General features: G+C 41.5%; 1 protein-coding gene across 1 annotated transcript in view; it reads right to left on the bottom strand.

The window, feature by feature from the left end:
- Positions 1 to 20,698, bottom strand: part of LOC145411315 (BRO1 domain-containing protein BROX-like) — a 119,512-nt gene that overhangs the window by 51,036 nt on the left and 47,778 nt on the right. The window contains exons 4-6 of the mRNA XM_080281339.1: positions 16,777 to 16,955; positions 16,434 to 16,609; positions 6,285 to 6,366 (exon numbers count right to left, since the gene is read on the bottom strand). Of these exons, the coding sequence (XP_080137465.1) occupies positions 6,285 to 6,366; positions 16,434 to 16,609; positions 16,777 to 16,955 (437 nt within the window). The remainder of the gene's footprint in view (positions 1 to 6,284; positions 6,367 to 16,433; positions 16,610 to 16,776; positions 16,956 to 20,698) is intronic.

Consider the following 20,698-nt stretch of genomic DNA (forward strand, 5'->3'; position numbering starts at 1 on the left):
GAAGCATGACAAATGCATCCAATTACTGTCATTTCTATACACCTCACCGTACAAATATCTTTTTCTTTTACTGACCAGGTCTCAGTACCATACAGCATTACACTCCTAACACATACTGCATACAAAGATCCCTTACAATGGAGGGAGAGCCCTCTCAATGTCAGGAGTGGCAACAGCTCCCTGAGTTTCCTCCAACTACTCCTTTCCCTAGCCACAGAACTAGCTCCAGCCCCACCTCCAGCTATCAATTGGTATCGTCAAAAACGTCGCTGATGCTGTCTGGAATAACATAATTCGTCTGAGCATTTGCATCATCCCTTGGTTTTATGACTAGTACCTGCTGGTTACAAAATGTTTCTTTTTACTATGATCATTTGTCACTATGATGTCCTTCTTGCCATCTTTGAGGCTCTTTCTTAGCACCCCAGGAAATGTGTCTGCTTGAGACTGGCTGGCAACCCTTGAAGAGACCTTTGTCTACAGTGCCTGTAATCTGCTCAAGATGTCCTTTATTGCCTCAAAGACTGGCTTTGTCATCTCATCAACCAGATCCTTCTTGATGTTAGTGTAATTTCCTTCAATGATCAGGACTTCATCTACAGGTGTTAAACACTGCCAATGAAAGCCCAGCCAGTGACCCCTTTTCATAAATGGGTAATCAACTGAATCAAGATTTTCACAGGAGAGGTGAAACCACTTGCTGCAGTATGGTATCTATCTGTCTATAGCCTGACGCCCTAATCCCGTAAAGGGTGGCTGCAGACAAAATGCCTCCAAGTCGCTCTGTCACCCACCATTTGACTGCCTTCCCCCTAGCTCACTCCCCCCTCCCTCATATATCTCTCAACTCCATCCCTCCACCTCATCCTCACTCTCCACCTCCCTTTCCCTCCTTCCACTTCACCTACATACACCCTCTTAGTCAAGTCTTTCATTCTCCATTCTCTCCCACATGTCCAAACCACATCAGTGAATTTCTCCTAATTCAATCACATCCACATCCACCCGACAATGTTCTTTCACTTCTTCATTCATCAACCTGTCCCTCCATGTCACTCCACATGCTCCTCTCTAGTAACTCATTTCCACTGTTCTCACTCTTGACTTGTTCCCCTCTAGCAAGGTCCATGCCTCACTTCTATACATCAGAATAAGGATCACAATACTACCATGCAGTGACTTCTTAACTTCCATACTCACTTCCCTACTTCTATCACCACTTTCAGTGAACCGACAACCTTCCTTCCCTGCTGTACCCTTTTAAGTACTTCATCCCCAAAACTTCCATCCTTACTTATCACACTACCCAAATACTTGAATGCACTCACATTCTCCATATCCTCACCATCCATATTCTCACCATCCATATTCTCACCATGCAGTATGCACACTTCAGTTTTTGTGCAGTTTTAGGTACAGACTTAGTGCAGTGAGGGCACTGATGATTTCAGCTCCTATCTATCTATCTACAGCCAAACGCCACAGTCCCATAAAGGGTGCCCATTTGTCTCTGAGTTAGTTGTTTTACAGGATGGGGCACTAAACCTCTGCCAACCCACTTGATGATGTGTAGGAAACTCATATGAGTTGGTTATAAGGTTATCACCCAGTATTGCAGATGGTTTCCTGGCTTACAGGAAACCATTAGTCTTGTCACTCAATGTAAAGCCACCCAAAAAGGAAAGAAAAGTAATAAAAATAACAGAAAAGATGGAAGAAATAGGAAGAGAGGAGGGCACACACAGAAAATGAATGATAAAGGTGAAGGAAGAAGTAGGCAGTATTCCATTACATAAATGGATGATGGTCAGCACCATCTACCACCATTTTGGCTGATAGATGATTTGAAAATTATGAAAAAAAAAAAAAAAGGGGGGGAGGGTAAACCCAGGTAGCACCACTCCTGTTAGTCCTGCCCTGATTTAAAGGAAAAAGATAAAATACATACAAGAAGAAGCAAAAACAGAAGAAAGCAAAGAAAAAAATACTAGATGTTAAGATGCAGCATCCTTGTTGGTTCCACTTGTACAGACACTAAGTTTACTCACAGTGTGAACCACATGAAGGTGAGAATGGGCTACCCTAAATCTTACATACAAGAGTAGAGTTAGTTGCTAATACAATAATTTTTCCCAATAACAAATGGCAAAATGAATGGTCAACTCCTGTGCCATAGCACATCTTGGATAAACCTCACTGGTTACAAACCTGCCACTGCACAAGGAACCAAACTTTTAACATGGGTGGCCATAATAAAACAAATCTTCTAACAAACAAGTAAATTTTCAGAAAGAAAAAACAAGGCATTGTAACCTGAAGGAAGAGGTAATACTGGTAAAAGGCTGCTATACCAAAGTGCATTTAAGACATACTTTATGGCCATCTACAGTGGAATCTCCTAAATCATGTGATCCTAAACAGAGGATTCATAATATGCGGCAACATCATGCAACAGTTTGAATATAAGTAATATGCGGAAATTACATGAAATTTGCAAATGCAACCTCAAAAGTGATGCTTTTCCGATGTCTCATGTAATGAGCGCCACCACTACCTCAAGCCCATTTATTTTATCAGGCATACACCAATCAGAGTCGAGCATGACAATTACTAAAACAATCATATTCAAGCACAGCACTTATTATAAGCCAATCACAGTGCTTCCCTTCCACGCCGAGCACAAAGGAGGCACACGCTTGATGCCCCGGCACCAGGCTCAGTGCACCATCTCCTCTCTTTTGTTAGCGTGTGGTTCCAGTGTGGTTTCTTGTGAGAGGATTCCCCCCCCACCCCCAGTGCTTCCTCCGCCTGCCCAGTGTTACCATGGGCAATCGTAACCCTCCTAAGCCTACAACTTCTTTGAGGATGGGGAAGAAGAAGCCAATGTTAACTTACACCCAAAAGTTAGATGTAATAAGGAGGATTGACACTGGTGAAAAGAAAGCCAAAGCTGCCCACTATTACAGGCTTATGGAGGTTTGACGGTGGTGAGAAGAAAGCCAAAGCTGCCCATCATCACAGGCTCAATGAGGTAATTCTTTAACAAATGGGCGTGACGATTCCACCTATATTATAACAAACACGATCTCAAGGTAAGTATTTTTGGCACATATGCAATACAGATATTTAAATGTTGAATTGTGACTGCAGGAAGTGGAAAAAACAAAATCTATCCATTTGGGGATATTTAAGGAAGCGAGCAGGTTGCCTGCAGCTGTGTTTACCAATGATCTCTCCAACCGATCACGTGGTTTTCCAACCACTGCTCCAACTAGATACGTCAGTGTATCACACATTCTAATTCCTCATTCATAGTTTTCAGAGGTAAGTTTATAATAATGCTAAGTAGCTGTGGTAATCCAGGAAAGTAACAAGTAACCTGTGAAAGACTCATATCAACAGAAAATATGGAATGGCCACACCTGTTTCATAAAGAATTAATCCAAACAACGAACTGACGACTTACGACAACACAGAAGCAGGTGAGGGTAACAATGACACCAATTCCATCATCTCCACACTGGACTCTGAGGGGCTCCGAGGGAGGTTGATGAGGAGGAAGTGGCACACAGGCGGCAACATGAGACAACACTCGCATCGTGCTGAGGGGTTGTAGTCTGCCTCAAGCCTCGGAACCCCTCCTCCGTCCATTCAAGCAATGTTGTCAGTCAGAATCAGGTAAGAATCTTACAATATGGTTCATTCTCATTAATATGCTTTACTAATTTCTTTTCCAGGTTGTTAGCGTTCGCTGGTGACCAGTTTGATGTAGGCTTGGGGGTAAGGAAGGCAACTTCTCCAGGATGACAGACCCCTAAGTAATTTTCCCCATGAGATTAGTTATTTCTAATTCATGGAATTCTCAAATATGAAAAAGACACACAAAATATTCCTGCAACTTACTCAAAGATCTGAACAGCTAAGCAATGGAGCGGGACACCAAAGGAGCACACTGACAAACAACGAGAACCAGACACACAAGTGGTAGTCACACTAGCGCACCACCACTGACAGTTGATCCTAGTACACCCCACTGCAGAACCATGGGAACCACATCATACAGCATTCACTTTGATTCAGCAGACAAGACACTGACCACACTAGACTGAGGTAGTATGGTAATGTGGAACAACGAGAGGAAACAGAAGCCATCACAAATGCCTGGATGGAATCAACAGCTGGAAGGAGAACATGGGGTAGGCAGAAGATGCAGTGAAAAAGTAGTGGTGCAGAAGGGGACACAAGGGACAAAGATATGACACAGGAAAATGCAGAGGACAAGATGGAAGCAACACATCTGGGTAGCTGAATCTGCTGTTGCAGAAACAGCGCAGAAGTAGTCAAGACAGTGATAATGCTGGAAAAGTCAACATGCCTTGTTAACTGGAAACAGGATGCAATGCACACTTTACTCAACTATGCAAGTCTGGGATTGTTCCCCCCATCATTATTTAAAACACCTGGGCAGTGTCATGACTTTTTCAAGATGCTTCCAAAGAAAGAGGGAGCAATGTGTTAAAAACATGCATGTATGCTAATCTGTATACCATCTTACTGCATACCAATAATTTATACTGTACAATTAACACCTTGAATCTGGTGACGTGCTTCTGGGCCTAATCTTCCTTCCTTTAACCCGTACAATCCCGTCGTCGGCATGGTGCCGATGGTACAAAACGTCTCGAGTAATCCCAGCGACGTGATGGTGCTGACAGCATAACTTGAGCACTGTAGCACGTCACTGACTGCTTCAATCTAGCCAATTTTTTGCTAAGGAGTAGCTTAATGTATTGGCAACATTGTGCACAAGCACTTGCAGCACTGAGTTTGGTATCTGCATGGCTGGGTAACATCAGTGTGCCACTGTCCGTCACAGCGTTAGAATGTCGCAGAAGTCACGCCATTTTTCCCCTCATTGGGCTGGAGGAGGTGGTTGACACTGTCACATGGACCCTCTGTCCCTTCCTTTAGTGACTCTATAGAAGAGGAAGACCTGGATGACTCTTCTGGGGGGGAATATGAGCCAGTGGAGAAGGAGATTGAGAAAGGGGATTTCCCCATTCTCCTCCCCTGTTCTCTCTCATCCCGCCCAGCTGGGTGGGAAAAAGTAGCTCACGGCTTGGGAAACTGGGCTAGAAACACGATGGACGGCCATCCTACGCTTATTTCTCCTATAAGGAGTACTTTTTTTTTGTTTTTCCTTGATTTATATGTCCTTTTGGATTGTTTTATGCAATAAAATTTTTTTCCGTTTTTGGTCCAGGATTGGGTAAGTATAAAATTCCTAAACTGCCTGGGATGGTATGGGTTAAACCATTTGCTCAGGATTTGAAGAGATGTCTTCCAATGAAGGAGTACATGAAGTCTGTATCAAACCCATCCATGTTGGAAAGTCTCTTCTAAGCTGGTTAAAACAGTCTGTTGGTAGCAATAATTAAAAAAGAAAAAATCACTGGTTTCAAGAAGTTAGGACTAACCCCTAAAGACCTACGCCGAACGATCATGCTTTTGTGTAATGTGACACGCCAGCCTATCCCGCATGATCAATAAAGACACACAAACAACTGGGGGAGGGTAACTCTGCCCCTTTGGCGACGTATATGGGATCAGACCAATGAGAGCTAGAGTGTCTGGGGTGGTATGGCATGATTGGCCCCCTTAAGTGGGGGAGAAGGAACCCCCACCACCACCACTGTCACTTTACCTCCCTCAGCCCCATTGCATCATCTCCACACTGTCCCCTCCCAACCAACCATACCCCAACATACCCCCTGCAGCTGTGTATGCATGGCAACCCTTCTCCCCTCTCCCTCCTTCCCCCTCCCTCCTCTCCTATCCCTCCATCCTCCTCCCCCCTCCAGCCACACACACTCCATCTCCACTTTTCGCCTGGCTTGTTTTGTTGCTACGGGCATATACCAGACTGACATTTCATGCCTAGGGAACACTTCACATTGACATTAGTTATGTATATATAATTATTTACCGTAAATAATGCATTTTCTGTACAGTTTCTATATTCGCCCATGGGGGATTGGTAATTTTTTTTACATCTTTGACGGGTGATTGTGCGATAATTACTTGGTCAATCTGGCTGAAACATACATTTTCAGGTGTGTAAATTCAGTATCTTGAAATGTGGAAGAAAAATTCGTACCTTGGTGAAAGTAAACATATTGACCCTCTTTTGGGGCTGGAGGGACAGTTCTGTGGAGCAAATTGCGTACTTTAGGGGTTAATCCTACAGCTACTCTAAAACAATGATAAACACATACGAGTCTTACTTTTCTTAGCTTCCTGCAGCGCTCGTATGGCTTCCCCACATTTGTCCTGATTCAACAAATTCTGTCCCGCATAGTTATATGCCTGTAGGGGAAACAAGTAATTAGAATATAACACCCAAAAGATAGGCTAAAACATCATCATCATCACTGATGCATTACTCCTTCCTGGGAATTCTTAGAAAGGGAATGGCTATGAAAGAACCACCTCCAAGCTACTCTATCCTCACATACCTCTTTCACTTTCTCAAATACTCCTCTTCCTCTTCCTTCCCTCTCACCAATATACTGCTTCACTCTCTACCATATCACATACATTCTACCTCAGTCAACATTACCCTCGATCTCACTTTCACAAATTTTCTTTGGCACCCATCTATGTATATATATATTTTTTTAAGTTTCCACGATCTCAACATACAGTGTACCTCTTCATCCACTCAGTAACTCCACATCTCACCCTTACAGCTCTTCTTCGATTCAATACTACTCATAAATTCCATACTGTATTATTTACACCATCCATCCCCTGCATACCTGTAGCTGTCCTTCAATGCCATTTCTATAGTTTACAAACTAAAAATCAGCCGCTGAATGTCCACTGCAGGACCGGCCTATCTCTACCAAAGCAGGGATGATACAACGAATGTATCTCTACCCAGTGGCTTAGGCTGTATGGTAGAGACTGTACTGTATGTAGGGTGAGAAGTGCTTGTGAGTATGATTGTAATGTTGGAGTGGCTTTGGATGTGTGTGTAGTCTGTGAACCACGTGTAATCGGCCCACCTCTGCCCTTTCCTCTCCTCCATCCTTCTTTCCTTCCATCTTCTTGTGTTTTTCTTTCCTTCATTCTTTCCTCGTCCTTCTGCTTACAGGTGACTTTACACTCCCTACTGTGTCTTTCTTTCCTTCATTCTTTCCTCTTCTTTCTCCCTGTGAGTGACTCTACACTGAATGACAAGCCAAATGGTTTCCTGTACACCAGGAAAGCATTTACTACACTGGGTGGTAACCATATAACCAAATTATGGCACCTGGTGCTTTAGTAGGTAATTACAGCATTCCAATTGGATTAGGCGGGTGAAGGTTTATCTCCATGGGGTGGTTGGGATTTATTGTTCACATAATGCCACTCGGGGATGAGTGAGGCTGGTCACTCTCATCTTAAATGTCAGGACTAACATGCCTAGCCCCGGGCTTCTACGCTCCTCGTGGGGCAACGTATGATTGAATGATGGATGGATGGATGGACAAACTAAAAAGCTCTCTATCACTCACTGTACAGGTTTCATTCCCCTACAGGAGGATCAGAAATCAAACACTTTCATACAGGGTCTTCTTAACTTCCATACTAATGATCCTATTCCATCTGCATGAATCATGCTAATGCTTCATATGCAATCAAGCACACTGAAGATGGCTAAAGTCTATTTTTACGTCCACTGACTTATTAAGTACTTTTGTCCACTGACTTATTAAATACTTTTAAGTATGAATGCAGTGTTTCATTACTTCAGCAACGATCAGAAGTTTACATATGTTATGCATTTCATATATTGTTAATTGCTAATATCTGGTTTAGTTTCGGGAAGTTATAATGTTACGCAATTACAGTCTGTCTAATGACTGTGTTACATGCTTTTAGGAATGCATAAAAGTAATGTGCTCTATATTGTCTTTTATTATTTGGCCAGTGGTGATGATGTTACTTATTTTTAAACATTAACATACCTTAATAATTTTTTAAAACATAAAGGTACAGGCAGTAATCACTTACTGCTTCCTTAAAATGAAAATGAAAATAAAAAAGCTAAAGGAATTGTTATATTTTGATGTACTTTAATATATTGATATAATTCCATAAAGTACCAGCTTTAGCAATACAGATACTCCATCTACGTTAGCCAAACAAAATTTTATTTGACCAAATTTAGCAATAAATTCCTAACAGTTAAAGAAATGCAGAAATAATTACATTGTGCACCAAAAATTTTTTAATTATATACATTATACTGAATATTAATAGAAATAAATGAAGAGAAATTGGACTTCAAATAAAAATTTAACTGTAGCTGCTCACAGCTGCTGTGCCAACAAAATAAACATTAAGCCAAAGTCATGTTCCTGATGAAACACAGTCAGCATACACTGCATGTGATCCATTTACTGCCTGAGTGCAAGAATAAAAAAAATTCAAAAAGGTAATGATTCAGAAGCAATAACAAGAGCAATTGGAACATAATACTGAATAATGCTCCAAGGGATATGAGGAAAGTAAGTTGCAAAATTGGGTAGAATCTGGCAACATAGGTGAAAGCTATAATTTATGTACATAACAGCAAACTGACAGGTACAGTACAAGGTACCTGAAAGTAGGAGAGATGGACTGTAATGAGACTAAATAGTAAGGAAATGAAGCCTGAAAAGATATTCAAGTACTGTACAGTAATTACAGTAATTAGTCTAATTAATGAAGATACCAGTAGTGGTCTGGATGAAAACTGAAGTGAATGGTACAACAGGGAAGGAAGGTGGCACAAAAACTGTGAATGCAACAATCACAAACAGGAATGTCAGTAAGGGAGTAAAGCATTAACCCCTTCGATCCTATAGGGTGTTTTTTTATTTTGCTCTTGCTATCTCCAGATGACTTTTTTTTAACAGATTTGGAGAGATTTTCAAACTGGATGGGTTATATAATAATTATAACCTTCATCAACTCCTTAACTATGAAGATGGACACCAGAACTACAGGCTATAGTATCATGTTGTCAATAAAAATCAAATATAAAAGATGTCCTCAGGGTGAAGAGGTTAAATGACAGCATATTGGTCCAGACATGGATGCAATAAGGAAGTGTTTACAACTGGTGTGAAATGAATTTTCAGAATTATAGTCAATAACAGTCAAGTGGGGTTGGTGGAGGATTAGTGCCCCTCCCTGTAAAACAATTAACTCTAAGCCCTTGGCCACCCCGTTTGGGATACATGGCGTCTGGCAATGAATGAATGAATGAACAGTTTCTCCCCTTTTAGGTGTGCAGGCCTAAGGCTAGGCTAATGCAGTCCAGTACATTTTAGGGGTAGATGACCAACCTAATCCCCTTGCTTGCATTACATGACTGAAAATGGACATACTGTAGATGTGGGGCGTATAGGTACTATCCCTCTTGTGGATGGAAACACACACACACACACACACACACACACACACACACACACACACACACACACACACAAATAGAACTGAATCAAAATGAGGCAAATGATAAGGGACACTGTCAAGGATGCATGAGAGTATGGTGGATAAAAACAGCCATATAAGGTGGACAGAAAGAGTAAATGAGTCATAAATACGAAGTGGAAGGTCCTGGTCAGGGAGTGCACATGAAGAAGGGTGTTGTGTAAATGTAGCAGAGGTCATTACTGAGTTAGGACAGAAATGCCTGACGCTCTTACTGTGACAACATCCCATCACAGCATTGTACGGTACTGGCTAAAGACAATATTTTCAGGTTTATAACTTTTTGGTAAAGCTTCAATTTACTGTATATGGTGGCATGTAGTACAATCCAGCATATAAGATGACCCCTAAAATTCTGAGGATAAATTCAGGTTAGGGCCTATATTCGCCAGATAAGTCGACCCCCAAAATAGGGCAGCACCACTTCCATCTGACTGTCAAATATTTGTATATGTTAACCAGCAGACAACTGATGTCTAACCAATACAGCAAAAGTTTACAAGCATCAGCAACCTTGCACTAACGAAGTCCAAGGTTAAAGTGCACAAGTGACGAAGTGATCATCGGTAAGTGTGTGACCAGTAGACACAGGGAAGTTTGTAAATTTGAGCTTGTTAATGTCTTTGCATCACTTGTCCATGTTGGACTCCACTATGGTAGTTTCTACCAGCAATATCCACAACTCGGTCTTTCTTTTATATATTATCTTCCTTAGGAAAATATAAAATTTTCAGTTATTCGGTTAGAAAATTCATTACATGACTGTTAAAAATGTGGTGTATAACCGATCACTGTAGCAAAACTTTTCAAAATGCATATAGTCTCCATCCATGGAAAGCCTACGGTAACAGTGTGTTGGATTCATCATCTCACATAATCGTTACCCAGTTGGCGTCTGTTTATGTTCGTGGAAGGGTGCATGGCATATGATACTCCTCACATACTAGGTGTAAACACCGGTAATTACTGGTAACCACGACTTTTATTAAAACTTAGTCTTGGCTACAACAATTAACCAGGTTAGAGGTAGCCCATCTATTTATTGCCAGACGCCTTAATCCCGTAAGGGGTGGCCACAAACAAATCACCTCCATGTTGCCCTGTCCCCTGCCATTTCACCACCCTGCTCCCAGCTCACAACCCCCTCTCTCATATACCTCTCCACTCCTTCCCTCCATCTCATCCTTGGCCTCACCCTTCCTCTCCACCTCACTCACATACACTCTCATCAGTCTCTCACTATCCATCCTCTCCACATGGCCAAACCACCACAACGTGTTTCTCCTAACACTTTCTATCACATCCACACCCACACCACAATGCTCCTTCACATCCTCATTTGTCAGTCTGTCTCTCCATGTGACTCCACAGGCTCCTCTCAAATAACTCATTTCCACTGCTCTCACTCATGACTTCTGTCCCTCCAACAACGTCCAAGCTTCACTTCCATACGTTAGAGTTGGTATCACAATACTGTCATATAGTAACTTTTTCACTTCCATGCTCACTTTCCTGTTTCTTATCATTGCTTTCAAGGAACCAGCAACCATTCTTCCTTGTTGTACCCTTTCAAGCATTTCACCCTCTAAACTTCCATCCTTACTCATTACACTATCCGAGTATTTAAACACACTCACATTTTCCATTTCCTCTTCATCCAACCTCACTGTACATTCATTGACTTCACTTCTCTCGAAGACCAGAACTTTACTCTTCCCTACATTCACCTTTAGATTCCGTTTCTTACACACTCTCCCAAACTCATTCACCAAACCTTGCAGCTCCCCTTCGTCTTCACACAACACAGCATCATCTGCAAACAACAGTACAGGGAGTTTCCAAACACTGCCCTCTCTCATTAGGGCCATTCTTTGTATCTCTTTTATAACCCCATTAATATACAGATTGAACAACCATGGAGACATGAAACATCCCTGTTTCAATCCAATCTTCAGGTAGAAAAATTCACTTAGTTCACCATCCACATGCACTGCAGCCTTAGTCCCCTCATACATACTCTTCACGGCATTCAACAACTTCTCATCTACTCCATATATTATTAATACTTTCCACAATCCTTGTCTATCCACCCTGTCATATGCTTTCTCCAAATCCATGAAGGCTGCATACTACTTCTTTCCCTTCTCTAGAAACTTTTCCACTAAAGATCTAAGAATGAATATCTTATTTACACAACCTCTTCCCTTCCTAAAACCTCCCTGTTCTTCTCCAATTAATTTCTCTATTATTTCCCTTTCTCTGTCAATAAGTATCTTACCATATATTTTTCCGATTACAGTAAGAAGACAAATGCCCCTGTGATTACCACACATTTCTTTTTCCTCCTTTTCTTTTGTACAAGGGAATAATTATACCTGACTTCCAATCCTCCAGGACTCTACCTTCCTCCCAGGCCAATCTGCACATCTTCCACATCCATTCTACAACTATCTTTCCTTCATGCTTCAGCATTTCACCACACATTCCATCAATTCCTTGGGCTTTCTCCATTTTGAATTTCTTCACTGCTTCTACAACTTCCATCCTACTGATTTCTTCCTCTCTTCTCACATCCCCCCATCTCCCAGCCATTCCACAGCCACTTATACTAGCACTACAGTACTTTCATTCTCTATGTTCAACAATTCCTTAACCCGCCCCGTCCCGGAGACGTGAATTCATGTCCTCACATGATGTGCACTCATATCCCGGAGACGTAAATTAAAGCGGCAACATTGCAAGGACATTGCAAGGTCCCTAATTTGCACAATTTTCAATTTTCGCGAGTGATTTTTGGCACGTATACACGGGACACCTTCCTCTACAAGATGCCAGGCAGGGACAATGTCTTACCCAGCATGACCTCCTCCCCCCCCCCCTGCATGACCTTTTCTCAGCAATTCACCTGTTATCAGTGACCTGACCAGTAAAGCCATGTCATGCCACAGTACGAAATTCAGGGCCAGAGTGATTCCCCAATCGATGACAATGTGGAGGACAAACATTAGAGGAAGAAACAGTCAGAAATGATGATCAGGTAATGTGGCAAAAAAAGGTCAGGAATGGTGATGAGTTAGTGAGTGAAATTTATGCTTATAATGCCTATATTACCGTTTGAAAACCAATACGTTTATGAGTGGTGTAGAATAGTTATCCTCTCATAGAACTCGTTTTCTTTGCAGCCAGCCTGATAGAAAACCCTGTAAGGTAAGGAGGTACTCCTACCTGGATCGAGTATTTTAAACCTCAGGTGAGCGATTTCTCTATGAATTTTTAATGTTTCTCACCAAAAGGGGATGTTTGAGCAAAAAAAAAAAAAAAAAAAAAAAAAAAAAAAAAAAAAAAAAAAAATTCAAAAAATGTCGGGACTGGGGCGTACCACTGCCCAGAAAACGTCGGGATGAGGCGGGTTAAAGAGTTCTCTCCATCTGCTCACTTTTTCTCCCTTCTCCACTAGTAATCTACCATTTTCATCTTTCACTCCCAGACTAACTTCTTTGTCACCCTGTCTGACTCTCTTTACCTCTTTCCAGAATATTTTCTTACATTCCCTTCACTTTACACTCAAATTCCTTCCAAATTTCTCATCCACTCACTCTCTCTTACTAATCTTTTCACCTCTCTCTTCCTCTCTACATACAACTCTCTTCCATCTCTCAGCTTCTTCCATGCCCCTGTTTCTCATCCACTCACTATATGCTTTTTTCTTCTGTGCCACAGCTTCTCTCAGCTCTTCATTCCACCATGCTGTTCCTTGCACCCCTTTTTGTCTTCTCTTCACCCCACACACCACCTCACATGTTGCACAGATTTCTTCAGTGAATATCTTGCACACACCTTCCACATCCCCCATCTGCTCCAGTCCATATTTACCCAATCGCTCCTCCACATCTCTCTTATATTGTGCTTTTTTCTCATCCTCTTGTAACCTTTCCACCCTCCTTGCAGTACAGTAGTACCATATATAAAACTTGGATATGTTATTGCAGTACAAGATAGCATGATAGAATTAGTAGGCTACCGTATGAAGCTGGTAGTGTCACTTCCCTCCTTCGGTGTATGCCACGGCCTTATTTTTGTCATTGCCATGCACTGACAACTTTATGCTCAAAGTATTAGTCGATCCTTAGTTTTCAAGAGATTCTTTTATGTTTAAAATGTCGACTTATACGTCGGCATTTATGGTAACCAATATTGTTAAACCACCACTTGCTCACTATATTATACTGTACTACTGAAGGATGTCATACCAGATGGAAAAAAATCCTTCCAAAAACTGACTTCTCATCTGGTTTGACGAATACAATGTTTATCAAGGCAGGGAACTGAAAATCCCATTTTCAGGGAAGGGGTACAAATACCTACACTCTAATTATTTTACTTAACTGAGATTCTACTTTTTCTATGGGTTTACAAATCAGCAAGAACAAATAAGGTAAAAGCCTAAAACTGAAACTTATTATATTCTTGGATCTCCATAATTCCCAAATAACTATGGGAATGATACAGTATTTCCTTGTATTAGGACACATTTAACTTCGACGCCTCATTTTTCGCACTAGAAAAAAGTTTACGAGTTGTTTCACACTTCGTTAGTTTCCCTGCACTTCGATGCTACCAGCTGGTGTCATATGCACAGAGTGACTTTATGCAGGAAGTTACTGTTCCCTTCTCTATTTAGCCTAAATTAATCTAACCTAACCAAACCTAAACTAACCTAACCTAACCTTATCCTAGATCAACCTAACCTAAATAAACCTAAATTAAACTATCCTTCCACGAAATGACTGATTTTACAGTCTGCCTGAAACATATAAATATTTACTTATATATATATCTATCTATCTATTGCCAGACGCCTCAATCCCGTTTGGGGTGGCCACAAACAAATCGCCTCCAAGTCGCCCTGTCCCCCGCCATTTCACTCCCCTGCTCCCAACTCACACCCCCCTCTCTCATATACCTCTCCACCCCATCTCTCCATCTCATCCTCGGCCTCCCCCTCCCTCTTTCCCCCTCCACCTCACTCACATACACTCTCTTCGTCAGTCTTTCACCCTCCATCCTCTCCACATGGCCAAACCACCTCAGTGTGTTCCTCATAACGCTTCCTATCACATCCACATCAACACCACAACGCTCCTTTATATCCTCATTCGTCAGCCTGTCTCTCCATGTGACTCCACAGGCTCCTCTTAAATAACTCATTTCCACGGCTCTCACTCTTGACTTGTGTCGTTCCAACAACGTCCACGCTTCACTTCCGTACGTTAGAGTTGGTATCACAATACTGTCATGTAGTAACTTTTTCACTTCCATGCTCACTTCCCTGTTTCTTATCACTGCTTTCAAAGAACCAGCAACCTTTCTTCCCTGCTGTACCCTTTCAAGCACTTCACCCTCCAAACCTCCATCCTTACTCATCACACTACCCAAGTACTTAAACGTACTCACATTTTCCAATTCTTCACCATCCAACCTCGCTGTACATTCACTGACTTCACCTCTCTCAAAGACCATCACTTTACTCTTCCCTACATTCACCTTTAGATTCCGTTTCCTACATACTCTCTCAAACTCATCCACCACTTATATATACTGTATCTATATACTGACCTATAGTTACATATAGGTCAGTAAGACATCCAACTATCTCCATGACACATATATTTCATGAAATGTTGTTGATAAATGGTACAATACTTGAGATAACATGCAGATCTTTCAGCACAGCAACTAAAAGGGCACTCGGGGCATGCGCACTTAGCGGAACGGTAACTTCCTGCATAAAGTCACTTTGTGCATACAAAACCAGCAGCCGACACTCAGCAGACAATGCATACCGATGCTCAGTCTAGGCACTGTCGATTTTTCCATGCAACAGTTTTCCATGATCTTTATACAGCAGGTCCAGCAGGGCAGTAGACACACATGAGTTTGTTATTGTTTATGATTGTAACGTACAATCTTCAGCCATGTCGTGAATACACAGCTGGTCCAGCGGGGCAGCAGACACACCTGAGTTTATTATTATGATCGTAATGTACAATCTTCAGCCGTGTCGTGCTACTATTTCTTAACGAAGAATTGTTACATGTTTCTCTTAACACTTTATTTTTGTTTTGATGGACAAATACCTGAAATGGATGTAAAATAAAGCTTATCGATATTAAAGGAAGGAAAGACCAATTTTTATTCTGTTTGGCTATATTACAGACTCTCTTCCTTGTAGCAGTGAGTAATGTTATAATTTCTCCCCTCCTTTTAGTGACAAAGAGGGCACACAAAATGACCGGGGTTTAGTTGACTGACTTTGATGTCGAAAATTCAATAATCTGGTGAAAAGTGGCAGTTATTCCTTGGTTAGTGACACTGGGAACTAGCCCATCCATCCTCAACACACCATCACTTGCCACTCAAGCCAGTCTTCACTTTATTTCTGGTAAGGATTTTTGGTGTTGCAGCTCTTTATAACAGTTTTAATGTCTTTTCAGGTACATGTTTATTGTGTTATGCTGTTTTAGCACTTGCAAACACTCTTCATTTAAGTTTGGGTAGAGCCTGTTTGGTGTTAAAGTACTTTCTGATAGGGTAGGTATGTGTTCTACCGGAACACTCCTCCATTTTTCCCACTGATTCTTATCTTCACACTTCGACGTTTCACAGTTTGTGAGGTTTTGGTGGAACATCCAAACAGCAAAAAACAAGGAAATACTGTACTTCACTAAGGCACTTGATATTTCCTCACTTTCATTTTAAACAGTGTGAATTTTAATTTTCTCTAATCTCATGTTCCGGTTCAATAAAAAAAATTTATATACACTATGGGAGACAACATGCACAATGTGAAAAGACAAAAGGGTCAGAATAGACGGAGAATATTTTACCCTTAAATTTATAGTACTTACATAAGTAGCATAAAATGCTGCCTTCAGTCGCAAATAATGTGTCCAGTGGCCAAATTTCTTGTCATCTAGTGATGTTATGGCATCAGCAGCAGTAGTGAACATCTTTGATGTTTGGTTGGCCAGTGCCGAGATCAGAGCGGCACTGTGGTTCAACTCTATGGCTCGGGCAATTGTAACTGCAGAAATTAACAATACTCTCAGAATGTGATACACTCTAAACATTCTCACACAAAACAACACACATGGTTTAAAGGTTACTGGAAACACTATTCTAATTGCTAGGATAATTCATATCTGACAAAGTATCACCCAATAATTCTAATTCTAATAATCATACACACACCTTCCTGTGCCTCTGCTGTGGCCTGATTGAGGTAGGCAGTATGCACCCTTGGGTCTGAGTCACTGCCCGGTGACGGTGATTCTAAAAAGCGTGGAACCCACTCATCTTGGGCATACTTGAGAAGGCCAGCACCACGACGCAGGGACCGGTGCACCAGCTTGGCATCCTCCATGCTCACCCTGATATGCAAAACTTATTCATACCATTGATTCTGTTCATTCCGTATTGCAGGCAGTCTTAACTTCAAGTATGGGATAAAATCCAAATATCACAACATGCTGCATACAACTCCTACTAGTACCATTGAATCTTTAATGGGCAATTTGTCTTTAACTAAGGCCTTTTTAGCTATTTAAAAGAAAAAAAAAAAGTGCTACTTACAACATGGGCTGCCTGCATCTCAATAAAACAAAATGAGAGCAAATTCAGTAACGTTATATGCATAGATCACATCTCTTCCGCCAACTTCTAAGATGAATAGAACCAAAACTGTATAACATAAGGTTCTAATATAAAATCTATATTTGAGCCTTTTATACACTCAATGCTCATAAATCACGGCAATTTGGGCCTGGACCACTGTCGTGATTTACGAATTCCGTGATTTATGAATAATAACTCTTATGTGAAAAATTAATTTGGGTCTGGACTTTGGCCAACCCGCCACCACAGCACCCTACCTACACCTATCTAGGCACCATCAAACACAAACATACAAATTTGGGAATATTCACTGCATGTCTGCATGTATTAAATAGAAATAAGCCACGTTAAGGGATCTCACCTTAATCCTATGATGAAATTACTTAAGTGAATGGAGTGGGGTGGTGTTGAGATGAACTTAGAACCTCTCAGCACTTGTTCTTCCCAAACTCTTTCACCAGCTTTGAAAACTTCTCTCCCCTCTCAACACGACGAATGAGCTCCAAACGTTGTCTGTACAACAACCGCGGCAGCTTCTTGATGCCATACTGCTTAGAGCGCTTCATCGGGGGGTCGGGAGGGGCCATGGCAGGTAGGAGGCGGGGGGAAGTTGCACAAAAAAAGGCAGGTAACTCTTGTACTCCACGGCGACAGTCTGTAATGTGAGGACTGACGGGACAAAAACAACAACATGGCAGCATTAGTATGCACATATGCCACCAGGGACGCGCAGTGATTGGTTGTTGGGTCACGATTTTCAATTTGAATGCCGCGGTTTACAGTTCTCCTAGGAAAAGGTCCACTTGGGTGCCTAGGTCCGCGATTTTTGTGACTTAACAGTGATTTAAGGTTGCCGGCAGTCTGACGGCCACCTAGCCGTGATTTACGAATCCGTGACTTTTGAACACGCGATTTACAAGGACTGAGTGTAGTACAATATAAGGGTTTAACTGCTGAATTACTACTTGGAAGCTTGATTAAATTGTCAATGCAGCTTTTTTTCACAATCATATTCTCCCTTACACAGCTAACAAGCATTCCTATAATATTTACTAGAACGCTTTACCTCCTGACACCGGGCTCCCTGCGCCCTATCTCCTACCCACGACCAGAGTTATTTTCATAATTTGGATTTGCAAAAAAATAAATAAATAAATAAATAAATAAAAAGTAAAAAATCCTACAAATCAATCACAAAGGTGTACAATATATCTCTAATAGTGCATAGGTGGCTGACAGCAGTCAGTGCACATGTACTCTGCCCCTCTAGGCACCTCTCCCCCACCCTACTCTGTCCCTGCCAACCTTTCCCCCATGCTCCCCAGTTGCTCTAGGTGGCCCTCCCAATGCCACCCACCTCACCTCTGTCCCAGTTAGCCTCTTCCCGCACCTTCAGGCACATGAGAGAGGGATGCCACACCACTCTCAGTGAGTTTGGCGAGCTTTTAAGTTGAAACGTGCCTGCAAAATATGAAAATGTCCTCAGACATGAACCAGCGCCTGTCGACCACACGTCCTCAGACATGAACCTGTGCCTGTCGACCACACGTCCTCAGACGTGATCCAGCGCCTGTCAACCACACGTCCTCAGACGTGAACTGGCGCCTGTCGGCCACACGTCCTCAGACGTGAATTGGCATCAGGGGGTTAATCAGTAAACAATACAATTATTTAGGTGAAATGTAAAAATCTTAATATAAGCAATATAAGACCATTCCAAATTTCACATTACCATACCATAATTAAGAATTTTACAAAAAAAAGTTGCATTTCATCATTGAGAAGGACACTTCTTTTTGCAGAAAAACTGACTTTCACACACCTAAAAACATGTTTTTCATTTTATACCCCTTCTTAATTGGAGTCACCTTAGAAGTGGTGCTGACCCTCCCTGTAGACTGTCCTGCCCTCCATACTGACTACATCCATCATCCTACCCACTACTGCACTTAGACAATCATCATCATCCAGACCTTCTTTCCCACCTAACGGCAGGGTGAGGAGTTGCAATGTCCAGATAACCCAAATTTACCCAATCCAATGGGCCAAGCTTCCATTTACTCATCATTCAAGCCCCCGGAATCCTGTCTCTATTGGAGAAGCCAAAAACATTCTCCACATTCTGTAGCTTCATATAAACATATCCGACGGAGTCAGTCCGGACGCTGCCACGTTAAAAGGGGTGCCAAATCCCTGATCGTGCACTTCTCCTCACAACATTCATCCAGCCAGCTCGATATCTTCTCAGTTCCCTGGCCTTACTGACTTCCAAACCTCTCTTCCTCACACACTCATCCACCATATCTCTCCACCAGGGTGGTTCAAAATAACAAAAAGTTTTAAATTTGTAGGTGACGGTATTTTTTCCCATTTTTTGGTCTAATAGAAAGTCAGTGACATCATTTTTTAACCCTATCAGGTTTCTGGGCCAGGCAGATTATGTCTGTGCTAGAGTCAGCCACTCATGCTCACCCACATCTTCGCAGCCCAATATTGTACTTTGATTGCTCTGTGTAAATACATTTTTCATGACAGAATGTTGGTTCTGGTGTCATTTTAAAGCTGAATAGTTGTACTTTATCACAGCATGTTCCAAAAAGGAAAACAACGAAAATAAAATGTCAAAATGACGAGTTGAAGTCAGGCGAAAAGCAAAAATTTTATACCTTGACGTACAAAAATATTCGGCAAAAAATATCGAGTAAAGATATGTGAATTTGGTTTAAACCATGCAAAAATACAATAAATAAACTTTACAATTATATACATATTATGGTAATTTTTGCATTTCATTGTGCAGTAAAACGAAAGGAAAGAGATGCACAATTTTATTTTAGTCTTGGCCGCATATTCGATTCGCGATGATTTTCTTTGATCGTCTAGTGTAAATACACTTTTTATGATAGGGTGCTGGCTGTGGTGTTATTTTGAAGCTGAATTGTTGTACTTTATCGTAGTATGTTCATCAAAGGAAAACAAAGAAAAATTCAAAGTGATGAGTTGAAGTTAGGCAAAAACCAAAAATTTTATACCTTGCTGTAGAAAAATATTCACCAAGAATAAAGTTAAAAAGAAACAAAGCCATGAGTCAGACCAGCTGTGCAGTACCGCCACACATAGAGCAACCATTCCTGGACTGGTAGTTATGGACACTAACCTAGCCTAACTCATAAAAACACCTCCCTACTGCACATGCATAGCATCTAAGACCTTATTCACACCGATAAGGAACATAAAAGAATGAAACGAGGTTTTAGAGGTATGTATGGAAAATACAGTACAATATGAAACATTCTGGGTACATACAACAAGTCCCTGGCCATCTCGATGAATAACCCGCCTCCTCTCAGACTCTGAAAGTAAAAAGGAGTTCCTGAAGCACCTGCAGTACACTGTACATGAAGTCTTGCAGTGAATTTAGTCACTTGCACTCAGAATTCCATTCTCTTAACACTGCGCACTCTAGTTTTACTTGCGCTCCATTGTACCTTAATGAAAT

The sequence above is a fragment of the Coenobita brevimanus genome, chromosome 89 (genome assembly GCF_032717465.1).
Source record: "Coenobita brevimanus isolate Jiangsu-jjx chromosome 89, ASM3271746v2, whole genome shotgun sequence".
NCBI lineage: Eukaryota > Metazoa > Arthropoda > Malacostraca > Decapoda > Coenobitidae > Coenobita > Coenobita brevimanus.